Raw genomic sequence first — 17,265 nt, 5'->3', positions numbered from 1 at the left:
CGGATACCCTTGGATGAAAATCTACTGTATTCTTTCTCTGAACTTTAAATGAGTTTGAGGAGCTCCCTTGTCTCCTACTCTTGTCAGTCTCTTCATTTGTGGCTTTTCCAACACATTTTCCTATTTTTTACAAAATATTTGTCTGCTGTGGCTGAAGCAACGGCCTTACAGAGACACACATCTGCAAGTAGCTCCTCACACGTGCTCACTTGCATTGCCTTGTGCTGCACATGGCCCCGGCGCTCAGGACTGACCTCCAGAAACAAAATCGGTTTATACCATAGGCAAGAAGCATTTTGGAGAATTATTGCACATGGATTTGTGTGTCACTGTGTTGTAGGGATGGATGTGTCAAGAGTTTACTTGGCTTCAGCCATTTTGTTGTTGGCAGCGTGCTTTTGTGGTGCATCTGTGTGCATATGGGTATTTGAATGGGTGACTGCCCGTAAACAAAAGAAACGCCACTCACCTCTGTAGTAACCTTTGGGGGAACTTTGGCGGTTTATTTGATCGAGTTTAGCCGGCAAGCTAGAGATTGCATGGTAAGAGTGAGTTTTTTTAAGCCTTAGTATCAGGTAAATTCCAAGTATGATGGCTCAATGATTTATCTTCCTGCGTATTTAAAAAACTCACATCATATTACTGCTAGAAATACCTAGCCGTGTGCTGCTTTGCAAACAGTTCAGAGAGGAGGACAGCAGTTGGCTTTACGCAGCGCTGATGACATTACAGTGTTTAGTCAGCTGTGCTGCCATAAAGATGTCACGTTGAAACCTTATTTCAGGAAGACAGAGGAGCTGCACTTTCCTTCTTGCTAGGCATGAGATGTATGCATGTGGCATCTCATCACCCAGCCACTGGCTGAACCCAGCGCCTGCAAACCATATTTTCTGCCACGTGTTTATCTCATGATATTATGAGGCTGTCGGCTGACATGCAACCAAGCCTTTTGGTTTAATCTGAAGGCAGGATTGCAATTCCAAGAAGTTAATACAGGTGATTAGTAAATATACTGAGTGGACGAGAGAGCTTAGGCTGGGTTTGCATGCAACTTTGGGTGTAGGCGTGTGCAGGAGGTTACTGGAAACACAGCGTGTCTTTGTAATACCCAGGGGTTAGATGTATCGAAGCAAGTACCTTCATTACCAAGTCGCAGGGCAACACCATGAAAATCTAGCTGAAAAAGGCACTTTTCTGAGAATGGCAAAGCAGTGCACCAACAGCTTTGGCTGCCCCAAACCAACTAGTTCCCTGCTGGGCTTGCATCTGGAAACTTGGAGCCAGCAATATTTTGAATATCAGGTTGGATAACCTGCTGGGAAAGCCTAGGATGGACTGGAGATGGTTGTGTGGAGGGACCACTCACGTCCCCACTCCAACGCATTTTCTTGGGTGGCCACCACGCCGCATCCCCAGCCGTCACCACCAGCACAGCCCTGTGGGCAGTTCACTACCTGGCTGCAGGCTAGGCATCAAAGGCTAGTATCTGCCGGTTTGGGTAGTGTTTTTTAATGAGTGCCCTCTTCTCATTTGAAGGAGTTTTATGCAGTGGGGAACTGATTCTACTTCAGATCTGCCCCTGATGGCTTCCTCCGTCAGAGGAGGTCCTTGCTGCAGCTCTCCGATCAGAGACGTGGGGTGAGTCTGAACTCAAGGTTTATGTGAGACGACATATATCTCCTTCATAGCTCTCAGATGAATCAAATATATTCCTATTTCATAATGTTTTTAAAAAATCTATTGGAATTAGGCATAAAGAGCTGAAACTGCAGTTTGTTGGAGCAAAACCTGGTCATAATGTGGGTAATCTAACTTCTGTATTTGTATTTCTAGCTGAAGCCTGTTTCTTTAGGCAGATAGCATAAAGGGTCCTTTGTAGGAAGAGCATTAAACTAGAGAGACAGATGAGTTATAAGGCATAAGGGAAACATTATTTTAACCTCTCTGGGCATTACTTCAAAAATGTTAAAAATCTTTAGAGCTTTCCAGTGTAGCATTTAAGGAGCAGGAAATTTGACTCTAGCAGTAAACATATTTCTTTTAAAACTAACTGCATACTGTTGTAGGCCAAGTCTATGCAGGAGCATACTGAGAGTCCTTTTGGAGAATACCTGTGAGGATTTTACGGGATTAGAGATTTGAGAATAAAAAGATTATTTTTAATGTGATACTGAAGAGGGTTTTGTAACTGAGACTTAGAAGATACCAGAATAAAGCCCACTTGCGAGCAAGTGTTCATAATACTGATATAATTAGTAGGAGCAGAAATGTCACAAAAAGTTTAGGAAAGTAAATGTTCTCACTTGAACTACCAGCCAGGAACAGAAAAAAAAAAAAAAAATACACATTCAACAGTTTTGTATTCTAGTTTGCTCAAGCTCTGTCCTGCCTACTGAGATGGGAGTAACTTATGTATGAACAGATTATTAGGGAAAGGCTTGAAAGGGTCGACTTCAAGGTATAGGCGATCATGTTGATCATCTATTCCTCTGAGTCAAGGCTGACTCAATGATAACTCAATGATAACTCAATGATAACCTTGTAGCTTGATCACGACCTTCCAAGCACAGTACCCAGGTCAAATCGATGTGAAAATTCCCACCAGAGGGGAGAATTAATCCACCTCTGGTTTGGATTGATGTCTGGTTATAGACATCTCAGTGTGTCATAGTCTGAGGAACACGCTCCTTTTCCCAGGAGCTGATGGCTCACAGTTTTAGGCCAGAAGGCGACACTGATATTCTCTGCTTCCCCTGGTGCGTGATGCATCCTCTCAGCTCAGATTGCTCTGGGGACTGTGTTAAGTGCGTTGACTAAATCTCTATTAATTATAACATGAGTTTACACATGTCTAGCTGACACGTAAATACTTGCTTGTAGTATGTACCTATTTAGGTGTCTGAATCTAGAGATTAATCTCTCCCCCAAAATGTTTAGATAATTAAGGAAACATAAGATCTCCTAAGATTTTTCTTTTGCTGCTTTTTATGAAACACACTTGTGGTTGCAGGCTGGTTGAAGACTCTGCTTTCAGTTCAGCCACTGAAATCGGTATCGGTGAAATAGATGCCTTGAAGCAAGCCAGAGAGCATCTCTCAAAAGTCACTACTCTACTGTGTGCCCAGTGACTGTCCAAAAAGCCTTTGCTCGTGTGGTGGCAGTGCCCTGGCTCCTGCAGAATCGCCCTGGCCATGCACGGCACCGCGGGGTTTTCCGGTAGCGTCACCGCTCAGCGAGGAGTTTATGGTGTAGATCCCCTGCTAGTGCAAAACCTAAGCAGCTCCCTTCATCCAACAGGAGCTGTGCTGAGGTTCACGTCACCTAAAAAACCAGTCCTGACAGTGTTCAAAGACTTCCCTAGCATTTTAAACAATAAATTCGTTAGATTTTTGCATAATGGTGTCCATTTTCAAAGAGCTGAGGCATGTTCTCCCATGTTTATGAGTTGATAACTCCTAATTTTAGGCGAGAAGGGGCATTAATATTCTCTGCTTCACCCTGGCATGTGATGCAGGTTGTAGAGTACCTGTAAGTGATTCCCAGCAAAGACCTGAGAAATATTTCTACTTGGCCAGCCAACGCCTGCAGCCGAGTAGCAAGAAGAAAACATCCTCAGAGTTACAGGTGCAAACCGCAACTCCAGGGACTCGGGGTTGTTGTCTGCTGAATTTGGCGATGTGCCCTGTGCAGGTATTCCGCTGTTTTAATAAAAACCAGTAACATCAGTAGGTGCAGTAGATATTTCATAGCTGTATCAGGAACAACGGAAAGACAAGAGAGAATGGAGAGCAAATAACAGATGGTAAGGAGGCTGAAATGCTTTATGGTGCTTATTCTGATCTTAAATGAAAAGGATAATAGTAACAGGATATTTAGTACAATCATAGCTAACAGAGCTAGAAAGCCTTCATAACGGAGAAACCAAAAGAAAAAGGCTGCTGATTGTCTGAATCACTTGAATATTCTTAAATCAGTGAGGCTTAATGAAATTCACCCTTGACTATAGTGCTTAAAAGAGCTGGTGCAAAAAGCCGTTGGTTTATAAAAGCCTCTCCTATCTTCTAGAGACACTGCGACGATACGTACTCTTCAAATCCCTTGGTGAAAAACACTGCGATTATATGTACCCTTAATGCTATCAGCAACGAGCCCGAGTCGCGACTGCGCGTGGTTGTGCACACATACGCACGCACAGAGCCGGCTTTTTCCAGCTGTTGGAAAAAAGGGAAGAATAAGAGTGAAAAGTGACATCGGTTTTGATATGTGACATTACCTTTCAAGCTGATGAAAGGGAGCAACATGTTCTAATTATCGTTCCTCTTCAAAATAAGCCATGAGCTCAGACAATAGAGGAGAGAAAGAGGTGTGGGGGGGAAATCCAGGAGAGAAACAGAATCACATTTTCTCACTTATCTAATTAAAGCAAGGTGGGCGAGCGAGAGGGAGAGCTCACTGGGCCCAGGCAGCAGTGCTGTCCCGTTTATTCTGGGAAAGGTGGGAGATGGAGGCTGTCGCTCCGCTGGGCCCATGGGAATTGTCCGTCCCTGCCGGAGGGGAGCCCTCTTCTCAGTGCTCATTCACACTCGACATCAGGACATCCTGGTGCCTGTTGAATCCCGTGTCCTAATGTAGTGGCACAACTGTTTGTGCCTGTGTTTTGCATTGCTTTGTGTTACGGCTGCTTCCAGCACAGACCTGCCTCGGGAGCGTCAGGGGCAGCTCTGGCGTGTCCCACCGCACCGAGGGAAGGTGCTGGCTCTGCTCTACACTTCATATATTTTACAGCTTTATTTAAACTGCCCTTTAGCGACTCGTACTGCTTCCTGAGCAGCCTGTAGTGGGGATTAACCTCCCCTGTGGGGGTTGTCTGGCTCGTCCCCGGTATACCCACTATCCGCATTATTCTCATGTCCTGATGCCACATTACAACTTGGCTCCCATGTAAGGTTAAACGCCCCCAACCTTCTTAAAAAAAGCACTTCCTGAAATCAGAGCTTTGCCACCCACTGCCATATGTCCACTGCTCCCTCTCCCACGAGGTACCGTTTAATGACATTGAGATATCTGCAGCCAAGTGCCTGACATTTGTGACTCCAGGGAAGGGGAGCAGCCGTTTTACCTCCTAGAAAGCGCCTTAGAAGTGGATTTCAGCAAGGGAAAAGAGAGGAGTGTCTTCTTTTCTGGTTTGGAGGCTGATGAAGTTATATCAAGCCCTACTCAGCCCTGTGCCGCACCGAAGGTGATAGCGAGGAGCCACGGTCTCGCCACGCACATGGGATGTTTTCCCAGGAGATGAGCACTGTCATTTTTCTGTACCTTTTGCACCTCTTCTCTTTTTCATCTGCAAACAACGACAGGGTGGCGAGACCTAAACTCTTTGGGCTGTACCTAAAATTGCTGGCTCCTGTGTTGAGGAGGGCTGGAGAGTGGGGAGCTGGGAGTCAGCCTGAGACCGTGGTCATCTCCCTGCTGCCATGTGGGGTTCAGCTCCCACCTCCTCGCTTTAAGTGAGCTTGCACCGGGCTGATGTGGCTCTCTGGCAGGAGAGCAGTGTGAATTGCTGTTGGGAGGAGAAATCCTGTTTTCCTCCTCAATGAAGCCTGCTTCTTCAATTTGGGTGGAGAAAGGGGAGGCCCTGGAAGCAGTCCCAGGTGTCACTCCGTCCTCACCTACCTGGCCAGCCCGTTAGCTGGCTCAGGCCACATCCCTGCCCTTCCGTCTCGCTGCACCTCTGCCCCATTCCTGTCCCTGCTCCTGCTGTGACTTGGCTCTCGCGCGCTGCAGGGACAGGCACGCTGCTGCAAAAGAAAGCGAGAGCCAAGTAGCTTCTGGAAGACTGGAGGCATCTGCAGGCCAGCAGATGCTGCTGGCGCCCAGCGTTTCTCAGGACCAGTCACACGGACCTCAGGAATATTTATTTGCATCCTGGCCTCAATCCCAATTGGGATTTTTGGATGCTGCTGCTCTATGAATATTTATGACAACAGATGATTATCTTTTCTTGCTGCGCACCCTTAGTTTGCATCCTGTTTGTGTGCATTGCTTCTTGAGAACCACGTTTTCCTATTACTCTGCTTTTCGCTGTGCTCTTGTGCTATGTTGTGATATAACCAATTATATATAAAAAGAATAATCTGGGGATGGACTCTTGGTTTTTCGATTGCAGTTTTCTCTCTTGGGGTTTTGTTCTCCTTTAAGCTGTGTTCAGTGACAGACAGCTTCATTTGCTTGGGTGTCCTTTGCCCTGCAAGTTTTAATGTATTTATTTAGAAGATAAAACTTACTGTCGGTATTTGTATAGCACCCTCTGGAGTCTGACTTCCCCAAAATCTAGAACTACATGATTTGTTTCACCAACAAATAAACTCTATTAATTAAAAAAATTTTATCAAATTGGCTGATATTATTCAGTCTCTGCCATAGCAGTTGTTGAAATACACCCTATTTACTGACTTTCGTTTCACATTTATAGTGCCAGAAAAGACTTGTTTGGGGTTTTTTTTTTTACAGTGCAACAACCACGCTCACATTTCAAGGCTAATTCAGAAAACTTGAAAGCTTACTCCATGTCTCCAGTGCACAAGGTGTTATATTCAGCCTAAGTTCAGAATGAGCTTTCATTTCAAAAATCTGTCCATACAGTGCTATATAACAATATTTGTCACCTTTTGAAGATTATTTTCAGTCTCCTGGGACCAAAAGCAGCCTGCATCGGGGAGCGGTGAGGGCTGCATTGTCTCTGTCCCACCAGATTGCTAGGCAGGGCTTGTATGCAGCATCCATGACAAGTGTCTTTCCAGGTTGGATGACAAGGGATGGTTTTTTTTTTTAAGAGGCGGAGATGCCGAGTGGCTGAACTCCAGCACAAAGGCTGCAGTGTGTTATTATTTTTCTCCCCTCACAGTACGCTGCGGAGTTGCTGGCAGTGGTGCGGCTCCCCTTCATCCATCCCAGCTATCTGCTAAATGTTGTCGACAACGAGGAGTTGATAAAGTCTTCGGAGGCTTGCCGGGATCTAGTGAACGAAGCCAAACGTTATCACATGCTGCCGCACGCCCGACAAGAGATGCAGACACCAAGGACCCGGCCCAGGCTCTCTGCAGGTAAAGCAAAACTTCCTTCAACAACACCAGCTCCCTGGTCCGGCAGTTCCCAGGCAAGGCCAGGTCATGCCCTGGGATGAGGCACAAACCTCGGCTCCTTCCCTTGGCTCCTTCTCAGACCCTGGTGATATTTCAAGCTCAATTTTCCATTTCTACTTTGCTTGAGCATTTAGGAGCTTGAGCTCCCAACGGTCAGATGAGGGTGTTCAGATGTACGTTTCTGAAACAAGATTTAGAAGGTGCCTAATTTTTAGGTATTATTATCTTTGGCAGAGACCGTGACATTCCCCCGTTGTCCTGAAAGTGAGCCCTTTGCCCTCTGTGCCTCAGTTTCTCTAGTTGCAAAAATAGGTGAATAAGTTGCTTCTTTCAACTCTTGCCATTCAGCCTCTTGTGGGAAGGATCTGACTAATATTCATAAAACACCTTCACTTTCACAGCCCTATGTAAATATATTATTTCATATGGTGAGTCTTATAGTACCAGTTCCTCTAAAACAAATGGATTACACATGATATATTCCCTTTTAAAAACTCAGCAGCTATGGAGAATGGTGTCTCTTCAAGAAGTTTCTTACCTGAGCAACACATGCATTTTCCTTTTTGGAAAAATACATGAAAAAAAAAAAGTGCCCAACTTGCCAGCAGAGCCCATATCATGGTAATGTGAGAAATATCCTAAATATTTGCTGAACAGTGGTGCAAATAACGTGTAGGAAAACTGCATCCAAGAAGGAGTCAGATGAAACAGGTGAATTGTTTTAACATGCTGCTTGTACTTCTGCCTCCCGTGAGTACAATCACAAAGCCAGGCAAAACTTTCTGTCACTGCCACTGATGCTAATGTGGCACTGAGATGGCGTATCAAACCATGGCATTTGCAGCTTCTGGAGACTGCCTCATCAAGGCACCTTTCAGAAGGATGAAGCGTAGAGGACTTTCAATAACAATCTACCCTAAAAAGTCTTTCATTGAAGATGACTAATGGTGTGATGTTTGAAGGGATTTTTGAAAAGTGCTTATTTTATGTATATAAAATTGTAGGTGTAATATGATCCATTTCCAGAAGCTTGTTGATGAGGGAAAAGTGATTCTCTCGGGGTAAGAGAGGGTGATTATAGTTTTTTAGGTCAGAGTCTAATTATATAGAATCATGTTATTTTGCATATCAACGGCATTCATGTAGGCACAAAGGATCTCTAAACAGCCTTTGTGGACTCGCTGCAGCATGTCACATGCCCTCTCGAGGTCATTGATTATAATCAAGTTATGTCTTGCACAGGTGATTAGATTTTCTGGTATGGCACAAAAATAATGATCTCTTGTTACTGAGAAATATTTATTTAAAACTGTACAACACTTTAACTTAATAACTTTTAAGAGAGTAACCTTGCTTGAATGACACAAATATATTTTTTGAAAATGCTAATGAAGAATGACGATAATCCACTACTCGGAAGACGCATTTCTCTCCACTGCGGCTCCTAATCTCTCTTGCTGGCAATCTCACTTCTGTGCTCCTGACCCCCCCACGTCTGCACACTTGTCTCTAGGCTGGGCACCGTAACACATCACCGCAACAGCTCCCAAAATGGCAATTCCTTCCAGCTCGTGGCCTCGTGGTCCTGCTTCTGAGCCTACCTCTCCTGGCAACAAATTGCACTGAGGCTTACAATTGCTGCAGAAAGATTTTTTAACTCTTCTTCTAAATGCTAAATCCAAACTATCCCCAGTGCTTGACTCTTGGGGTTGGAGCCAGAAAACGTCCCAGAGTTAAACTGTGACCCATCACTGTGAGGATGAGTCTGGAGTAACACTCAGATCAGATTTAACGCAGCTCTGGCTGTGAAGTGGGAATAAAAACTCTGAAATGTGGATTGCAAAAGTTTTGTCCATTTGCACAGGCAGAGAATTTGGCTCGCTGTACACCCTGTGTGTGATGGGATTGGGGGAGCTGTTCAAGCACAGATGAATCTCAGTTAATAATTTTATTAGGGCAGGGGCTATCTCCGTCATGTTTCCGAGCACCTGATACACTAAGACCCTGATCTGTGGCTTGACCATATTTTATCTACGTCTGGAAAACCTGCTTTCTCTGGGAAAAACCCCAAAAAAAAAAAAAAAAAAAAAAGGCTAGAAAATGATATGCTAATAGAGTAGATGCAGAGAGAAGATCAGAATGAAGAACGATAACCATAGCCTAAATCTCCTCCAGACATTAGCTTTCAGTGTGAGAACACCTTCTTCAGGTTAAAATCCAAACATACTTTCCCTGGATAATGGCCAAACTCCAACCCTAGTAAAATCCTTGCCAAAATTCCCATTTTCTTCAGTGGAACAGGAATTTGCTATATGCAGGTCTCACTCAAAGACTGTTGAAGTCAGCGGACATCTTTACATGGAACTGCCTTTTTATTTCTGTCCCCTTCAAGTTTTGCCCAGATGGTATGCACCCTCCCAAGTTCTCCCAAGCATGTTCATGGTGTCGTTCCTCACCCACTGCTCCCCCCTACACACACACTCCCTTTTTTTCTCACCCTTCTTGGTTTGATTGCACAGTCTAAAACAGATTTATATACGATACATTAAAATTACCCTGACTGCCAAGTATTTTTTGATAGGCTCTTGCCTGGTTGAGAGATGACACTTTTTTATAATATTATTTTTCTTACTTTGACACTTTTTTATAATATTATTTTCTTACTTGAATCCTAGGTGTAGCTGAGGTAATAGTCTTAGTTGGGGGTCGTCAGATGATTGGCATGAATCAACGTGCTTTAACAGCAGTCACTTGCTTAAATCCTCAAAACAACAAGTGGTACCCATTAGCCAGCCTGCCCTTCTATGATCGAGAGTTTTTCAGCGTGGTTAGCGCTGGGGACAACATCTATCTCTCAGGTAAGCAGCAGATTTCATAAACTATACGGTCACAGAATGGTTTGGGTTGGAGGGGACCTTAAAGACCATCTAGTTCCAGCCTCCCGACACCTTCCACTACACCAAGTTGCTCAAAGCCCCATCTGACCTGACCTTGAACACTTCCAGGGATGGGGCATCCACAGCTTCTCTGGGCAACTTGTGCCACTGCCTCACCACCCTCATCGTAATAAATGGTAATAAATTTCTTCCATATGTCCAATCTAAATCTACCCTCTTTCAGTTTAAAACTGTTACCTCTGGTCCTTTCACTATAGGCCTTGGTAAAATCCTCTCTCCATCTTTCTTGTAAGCCCCTTTTAAGTATTGAAAGAGCACAGTAAGGTCTTCCCAGAGCCTTCTCTTCTCCAGGCTGAACAACCCCAACTCTCTCAGCCTGTCCTCACAGCAGAGGTGCTCCAGCCCCATGGTCCTCTTTGTGGCCTCCTCTGGACTCACTCCAACAGGTCCATGTCCTTCTTGTGTTGGGGGCCCCAGAACTGAAGGCAGTACTGCCAGGGGGTCTCATCAGGGTGGAGTAGAGGGGGAGAATCCCCTCCCTTGAGCTGCTCATCACGCTGCTTTTGAGGCAGCCCAGGATACCGTTGGCTTTCTGGGCTGCAAGTGCACATTCCCAGCTTATTTCCAATTTTTGGTCCACCAGGATCCCCCAGTCCTTCTCTGCAGGGCTGCTCTCAATCCATTCATCCCCCAGATTTACTGGGCTGAGAGAAAAGTTTCCTCCTTACAACACAGGAGGACATGACAGAGTTTTACTCAGCTGCTCCTGAGGAAAAAAAAAAAAAAAACAAAGAAGTGGGAGGGAGGTTGGGAGAGAAGGATTTCCCTGCTTTTCCCATTCTCCATTTCTCTGTGATGTTAAGGTTCTCGCAAAGCAGTCAATGGCAATATTGTGCAGTTGCAACATGAAGAAAATAGGTCTGACAGCTATCAAGCATGCAAAGAAGCTTCACTGCCATAGAAACACAATTTAAAATACTGGCTGTAGTTGAGTCTAAATGGTGGGTTATGGAATTTGAGAGAGACAGGCTGAACTGCTGAATATGTGACCTACACTTACAGTATTTACCTACAGGAGCAGTCACGTTTTGTACTTCTTGTTGAGACCTCTCTTTTGACAATAGTCACTAGCCCTATAATCTTAGTTTCAATGAGACTGAGACGATGTTCCTTAAAAGGCTTTAACTCCCAAAGAAGCTGTCTATACTGTGCCCATAGCATCACAGTGGCTGGGTTTTTGCAGTCTGGTGGTACCTCTGCTTGGCTGGAGGGGGAAAAGCAATTCCCACCAAGCGATGCAAGGATGCTCTGATGGCCACTGAGTGGAGGTTTAATGATAAAAAGAGGAGGCTGGGCAGGGAGGTGTGGATGTGTGCGATCCAAGGATGTAGCTGGGAGCGCAGATGCACCAGCCAGTACCAGTAAGGGGTTACAGCTGTTGCCTTTCCCTTGGCAAGTTCCCTCTCTGCCTTTTCCGCAGTAAATTGCTGCCGATGGTGTTAAATTCCATTAATACTACATAGAGGCCCTAAGGATTGATTGGAAATTATTTCTCGATCGTTTTTTGCCCATGTTTGTTTTGCCACTGGAGTGAAAGCCTTCTGTGGAGGCTTTTGTGAGATGTTGACTTTTAGTTATTCTTAGCTCAGGTACTTTCCAATATGTAGAGCCATTTTAGGCTGTGCCATACCCGCTAACAAAGCTGTTGGATCCTGAACTGAAAGCTTATTTCAGATCTTTCCCTTGAATCTGGATGAGCGACCTGATGGTATTCGGTGGCTACAATAGGAAAGCTGAAAGTCCCGCGTGGCTGGAAACCCAGCTGAGTGTGTTGGCTGATATTTTGCTTTGCTCAAACTTGCAAGACACAGGAAAAAGGGAAGAGGACCCAACAGAAGTGGGGATGAACCCCTGCACTCTCCAAGTACTGGACCCCACACCACATAGCATAGCTTTGGAGAGCAAAATACCAAGGAGAAAGCCTGGTTTTCTCATTAAACCACAGAACTGAGTCTAGTTTCTTTTTCTGGCTCAACCACTGACTCCTGGTGTGGTCTCAAATAAATCATTTCACCTCTTTCTGCTTCAAAATGGGGATAGTAAGACACCCACTAAGTGGCTACCTTGGAAGCTTTAATCAGAAGTTTAAAAATGACCAATATAGATATTTCAGCGGAGCATGCTGAACTGTTTTACAGGAGTGGTACAGCTGGTTCTTTCCTTTATCAGCAAATGAAAATAAATAAGAATCTTGTCCCTGAAAATTAGATGTTAAGCCTACAGTGCAAACACTGACTTTATTCTGCCCATGTATGTATTACTTCAATCCATCACTGTATTAAGCATTTTAGATTTCAGACTGGCCTGTGTCTCGCAAGCCAAGATAGGCTCTGCCTCCTGACACCTTCTTGCAAGTGTTGCAGTAATTTAATAGACTGGAAGTTATTTATGAACATTGAAAAGGGTCTATCCCCTTATGTACATGTCCCTCATAGTCTGACATCTTGATTTCTTCATGTCATCTTATTAAAAAAACCCAGCCTTTGGGGCGCATGAATAAATGACACAGATATGCATCATCGGAACAGATGCTCAGTATTGAGGGTGATTTATTTTAATTAGTCAAATGTCATTTGAAGAGTTTTCACTTTGTAACTGGCTTTGATTTCTGTGTTCAAAGCTGCTGCCTTTCCACGATCTCACGTAATTCTCCCCTTTTCTTTCCCTCACCCGCACATCGGTGCCAGGCGGCATGGAGTCGGGTGTCACGCTCGCTGATGTCTGGTGTTACATGTCCCTGCTTGATAACTGGAACCTCGTGTCCCGCATGACAGTCCCAAGGTGTCGACATAACAGCCTGGTGTACGATGGGAAAATTTATACCATTGGAGGGGTTGGTGTGGCAGGCAACGTTGACCATGTGGAAAGGTAAAAAAAAAAACAAACGCAGTTGTGCTGTTTGCTGGAGCTTTTACTTCATGCTGTGCTAAAGGACCATTTCGCTTTTAAAGAACACATCAAATGGGCTGTATGTGTTAAAATAAGCTTTTATAACAGCTAAGAAAGGAGGAAACTATGCAGGATTAGATTTCTTTTTAAAGCTTCAGTGGAAAGCATTGTTTCAAAATCAAAGACGAAAGCTGCCAGTTTGTTTGTCAGTTTGCTCAAGGGAGTGAAGAGAGGAATTAAGCTTCTTTGGACACTTTACACAGATTATACAATGAACTAATAGCACTTTCTTTGAATTTACTACTGATGAAAGTCTTTACAGACCACAATAATCCTTTTTTTTTTTGAAAAAAAAAAGCAACAGCAAAGTAAGTTTCTCACATGTGCTCTTCTGGTAAAGCACCTCAGCCTTGACCTGGCTGGAAGGAAGATCCTTCCTTTGGTGGTCTTGGCCTGGGACCTGCCAAGCTCTGAGCAAAACAACCGATAAATGGAAACAATTTTGAATTCCTGGCAGAGAGGGGCTGAATAGAGATGGGAGAGAATGGAAATTTCTCTCTTTAAGAAGACTCTAGATAGAAAAATGTTCATTTTCTCCCATGGAACTTTAAAAAAAAAAAAAAGGAAGGAACAAAAGCACAAAAGAAACATTTCACAGAGTAGGATTCCAAAACCAACTAATTTCATGTCAACTATAACATTCAATAAAACAATAAGTTTTATGTGCATATCAATGTTTTCATTAAAAAATAGAAACCACTTTGAAATGCAGTATATAAGAATATTCCTTCCAAAAAAATCAATACAGCCCCTTACCCAAACACTTAAAAATGCATTGTGACAGTAGAGTAATGATACATTTTTGAGAAATGTTTTTCCTTAGTGAATCTGGCAACCAAAAATATGAGATTTTTTTCTTTTTGCCAGTTTTAAGTACTGAATTTCAATGCTTCTTCAGCAACAGTTTGAAGTAGGCATTTCCCAGTAAAAGTTGCCTTAACAGACTAGCCAAAAAAGGATAGGTCATTAAGAAAGATTTGCAAAAATAAAAAAGAACATTTTTCAAAAGGTTAGGATTAAAGATGCTTTCAATCTATTATTTCTGGATTTTGGTGCGGCAACATTTGTGTTCCATTTATGCAGGGGGTGTTTCTTTTTTCATTTAAGTAGATACTGTAAATACTGAATGCCAAAACCTGTATTAAAAGTTTATTAATGTTTCAAAGTCAAACACACAGGAAATTAGGAAATGCCAAAAATGAAGTTTCCTTCTGCAGATCTACTTTTTTGTACAATCTTTAGTTGTGTGATGACTTTTTTTTTCCCCAAAGGATTTCCACCTAGTTCAGTGCACGGGATAGACCAGATGTCTGTATGCATGGCCAAGGAGATCCTATCTGGTACTGAGTGGTCACCATTCACATATGGTCGTAGTTTTGTGTTCCTCTATCTTCACAAATTGGGCACCATTTTGCCTAGGAGACAAGGCTGTGACAAAATAGCCCCTGGAAAGGATGTCTGCTGTGGGACAAGGTCTGCGGGTAGCCTTGCCTCCTAGCCCGAGCATGGGCTGAAGAACTGGTGTTGGTGATGATGGTCTCAGCAAGTCAGGGAAACACAGACAGCCAAGAATGAATGATAAATCATAGCAGTGAAGGCAAGCTTAACTCTGAGCTTGAGGTGGGCACTGCCCTCAGGACTTGCTTTGAAGGAAACCTCACCATTTTATGCAGATTTATTTCTGATTTCTGAAGGTATTTGTTCTGTAATTTAAGTCAGTAAATTTTTAACTAGCAGAAATAGTTTTGTGAACGTGAGACGGAGAGAGCCCAGGAAGGAGATGCAGTGTTTCATTCCATCTCTCGATAAAGATGAACATTGAAATAATGCTACTGTCGATAGGTGTCTTCATAGATGTCATTGATTAAATTACCTCTTTTTATTTTTCCCAGGGTCTCATTTCTGTTTCTGCTCAGATTCTCATGGTCTCTCTTTAACAAAGCATCCAAAATGTTGCTCAATTGAATGAACCTCAAATCAAGCAAAGTCACCCCCGCTCCTTCCTTCTCATCTCAGTCACCCAAGCCCTTGCCACAAATGACATTGCAGTCTGCAAAGTCACGCTCAGGCCCTCGGCGTACCCTGCATGGCTCAGTGCAAGCAGCCGTGCTGGTTTTCAGTTGTAACAAGCCCACCAAGAGACTTGTATGTGGGAAAGGAGCAGATTTCCTCCCTATCATTTCAGTGCACACTGTCTCAACCACAATAAGGATGTCTTGTCATGGGGATTTGCTAAACCCGTGGTTATAATTAATCTGCTATTGTCTATAAAGTGACTTGTGAGACAAAGCCGTGGAAAAAGTGCAACATGGCCTCCTTTGGGTTATGCCAAGAAATGAGAGAGGTTTTGGGATGTTTCCTTTTTTATTCTTTGTATTAAAATGACAGTGGGGTTGACAGAAGCAAAGCATGGCATGACTGAAGCTGTGCGTTTTGGAAAGGATGTTTCAGGGTCTGCTGTTGGAAATGCAGGTGAGAATAAGCTGACCCTCATAACTGTGCTGAGCAAAGTCATGCCTTTTCAGACAAAAGCATTTCCCATTTGGACCAGACAGCTAATTTGTGTGTGTGTTCAGGAATTTAAATCACATTACCTACCTTTGCAAGCAGTGAGGCTTTCTGAATTTGAGTTGCAGCTTAAAAAAAAAACAAAAAAACAAAAAAAACCCACAAAAAAACCCAAAAAACAACAACCAAAAAAACCCATTAAAATACAAACTAAAGTCACTTTAATTGCTTAGTTGTCTGCTGTCTTATCCACAGTTAATGCTCACTTCTTCACTCTACCTTCTCTTTGCTTTTCACCCCCCTCCCCAAAAGCTACAAGCGATTGACCTCCTCCCACCATATTTCTGCGTGGTTTACACATTCCTCTTCAAATATTGTGTTGTTTTGAATAAGACACTGAGATACCATCTCTTCAGCAGGGGGAAACCTCTCTGTCATTCAAAAGTCTTACAAAAGCACTCTATTAAAATAATAAGGTGACATGGTCATATGCCCCAAGTCAGGTGATGCCAAAAATTACATTTACCTCTGAGGTTAGCGTTGTTCCCCTCACTGTGGAATTTCACGATTGCATGCTCTGGGGTTTTGGTTAGTTTTTCATCTCAGAGGAGGCAACTGAGATTGTAGCCCAGTTATCCACCCAGATGGAGGTACAGGGGCTTGTCCAGGCCTGACGCACAGTGTGGTCCTGGGCTGTGCCACCAGTGTGAAGGGCCAGGCACTGGACACTCTCCCTCACTGGGCCACCTACCACCTCCCTTTGTGCCTATGCCACCTGCCTTTCCCAACCACATTTTTTCTGCTTCCTCAGTTAGCTCAAGCGTGACCATGCCCAGCTTTGGCCAGGTTTTGATGCATATTTGCGGGCGTGGTGGAGGGCACATCTCCATTCCACAGTGACCTACCCTGACCTCACCAGTTAACAGCCCCAGAGCATGGAGACTACAGGGTGTCTCACCACAGCAGGTTTTTCAGGATGGAGAAAATAACATTTTCTCCCAGTTTCCTTCTTTTTTTCTGTTTTTCCTGGATTCTTGTAATATTTCATCCTAAATGGTTAAAATCTTACAAAGGTGTTTTTACTGCATTTTGTTTTTTAAAAACAGATGTCAGACCATCTTAGCTATACATGCTGCCACCTGACTGCACCTGATACATCCGCTGCACCATTAGAAAGCATTAAAGCAAGTAGGGACCACCAAACTCCTAATGATTTATGGCATCAGCCCCTGTGCTCCTCTCTCTGTGCTTTTGCTTGTGTCATTGAGGGTGCAGCCTCAACTAGAAATTCTGGTGCCGCTTAAATCAATGGGTGTTTTCCCATCAACTTCAATAGGGCTGAGATTTTTCACCCTTTATCTGCCATTTGTCTGTAAAAATTGGCAGTAAAAATTCCGGCTCGATGGATAATATTACAGGACTATCACAAGCAGATGACTAGGAGTCATTCGTTACTCATCTTAAAACAATATGCATGTGCCAGAGGGGCTGAGTTATAAGTCCATTTTTGTGGCTGTACATGGGTATATATTCAGGGAGAGTTATGTTTTTGGAATGAATGTTTAGGGAAATAACAGCGCGGCTGCAGTTCTCCATCAAGCCCCTCTGGCAAGTTTCTGTGTGACAGGGAGCGAGTCATTAGGTGTTAGGCGAGAGAGTATTACACTTTCTGTCTTCTTCTGAGATATGAGTTGAGTTGGGAGGCAGCG

At 43.7% G+C, this 17,265-nt stretch overlaps 1 protein-coding gene across 1 annotated transcript in view; it reads left to right on the top strand.

Annotated features, from left to right (window-relative positions):
• Window positions 1-12,971, top strand: part of KLHL29 (kelch-like family member 29) — a 41,005-nt gene extending 28,034 nt beyond the window's left edge. The window contains exons 4-6 of the mRNA XM_009701634.1: window positions 6,905-7,103; window positions 9,818-10,000; window positions 12,787-12,971. Coding sequence (XP_009699936.1) covers window positions 6,905-7,103; window positions 9,818-10,000; window positions 12,787-12,971 — 567 coding nt within the window. The remainder of the gene's footprint in view (window positions 1-6,904; window positions 7,104-9,817; window positions 10,001-12,786) is intronic.
• Window positions 12,972-17,265: the final 4,294 nt, after the last annotated feature.

This window comes from Cariama cristata, unplaced genomic scaffold (assembly GCF_000690535.1).
Source record: "Cariama cristata isolate BGI_N322 unplaced genomic scaffold, ASM69053v1 scaffold11360, whole genome shotgun sequence".
Classification (NCBI taxonomy): domain Eukaryota; kingdom Metazoa; phylum Chordata; class Aves; order Cariamiformes; family Cariamidae; genus Cariama; species Cariama cristata.
Note: the sequence above shows the minus strand (reverse complement) of the source record. Positions and strands in the feature narration are given on the sequence as shown.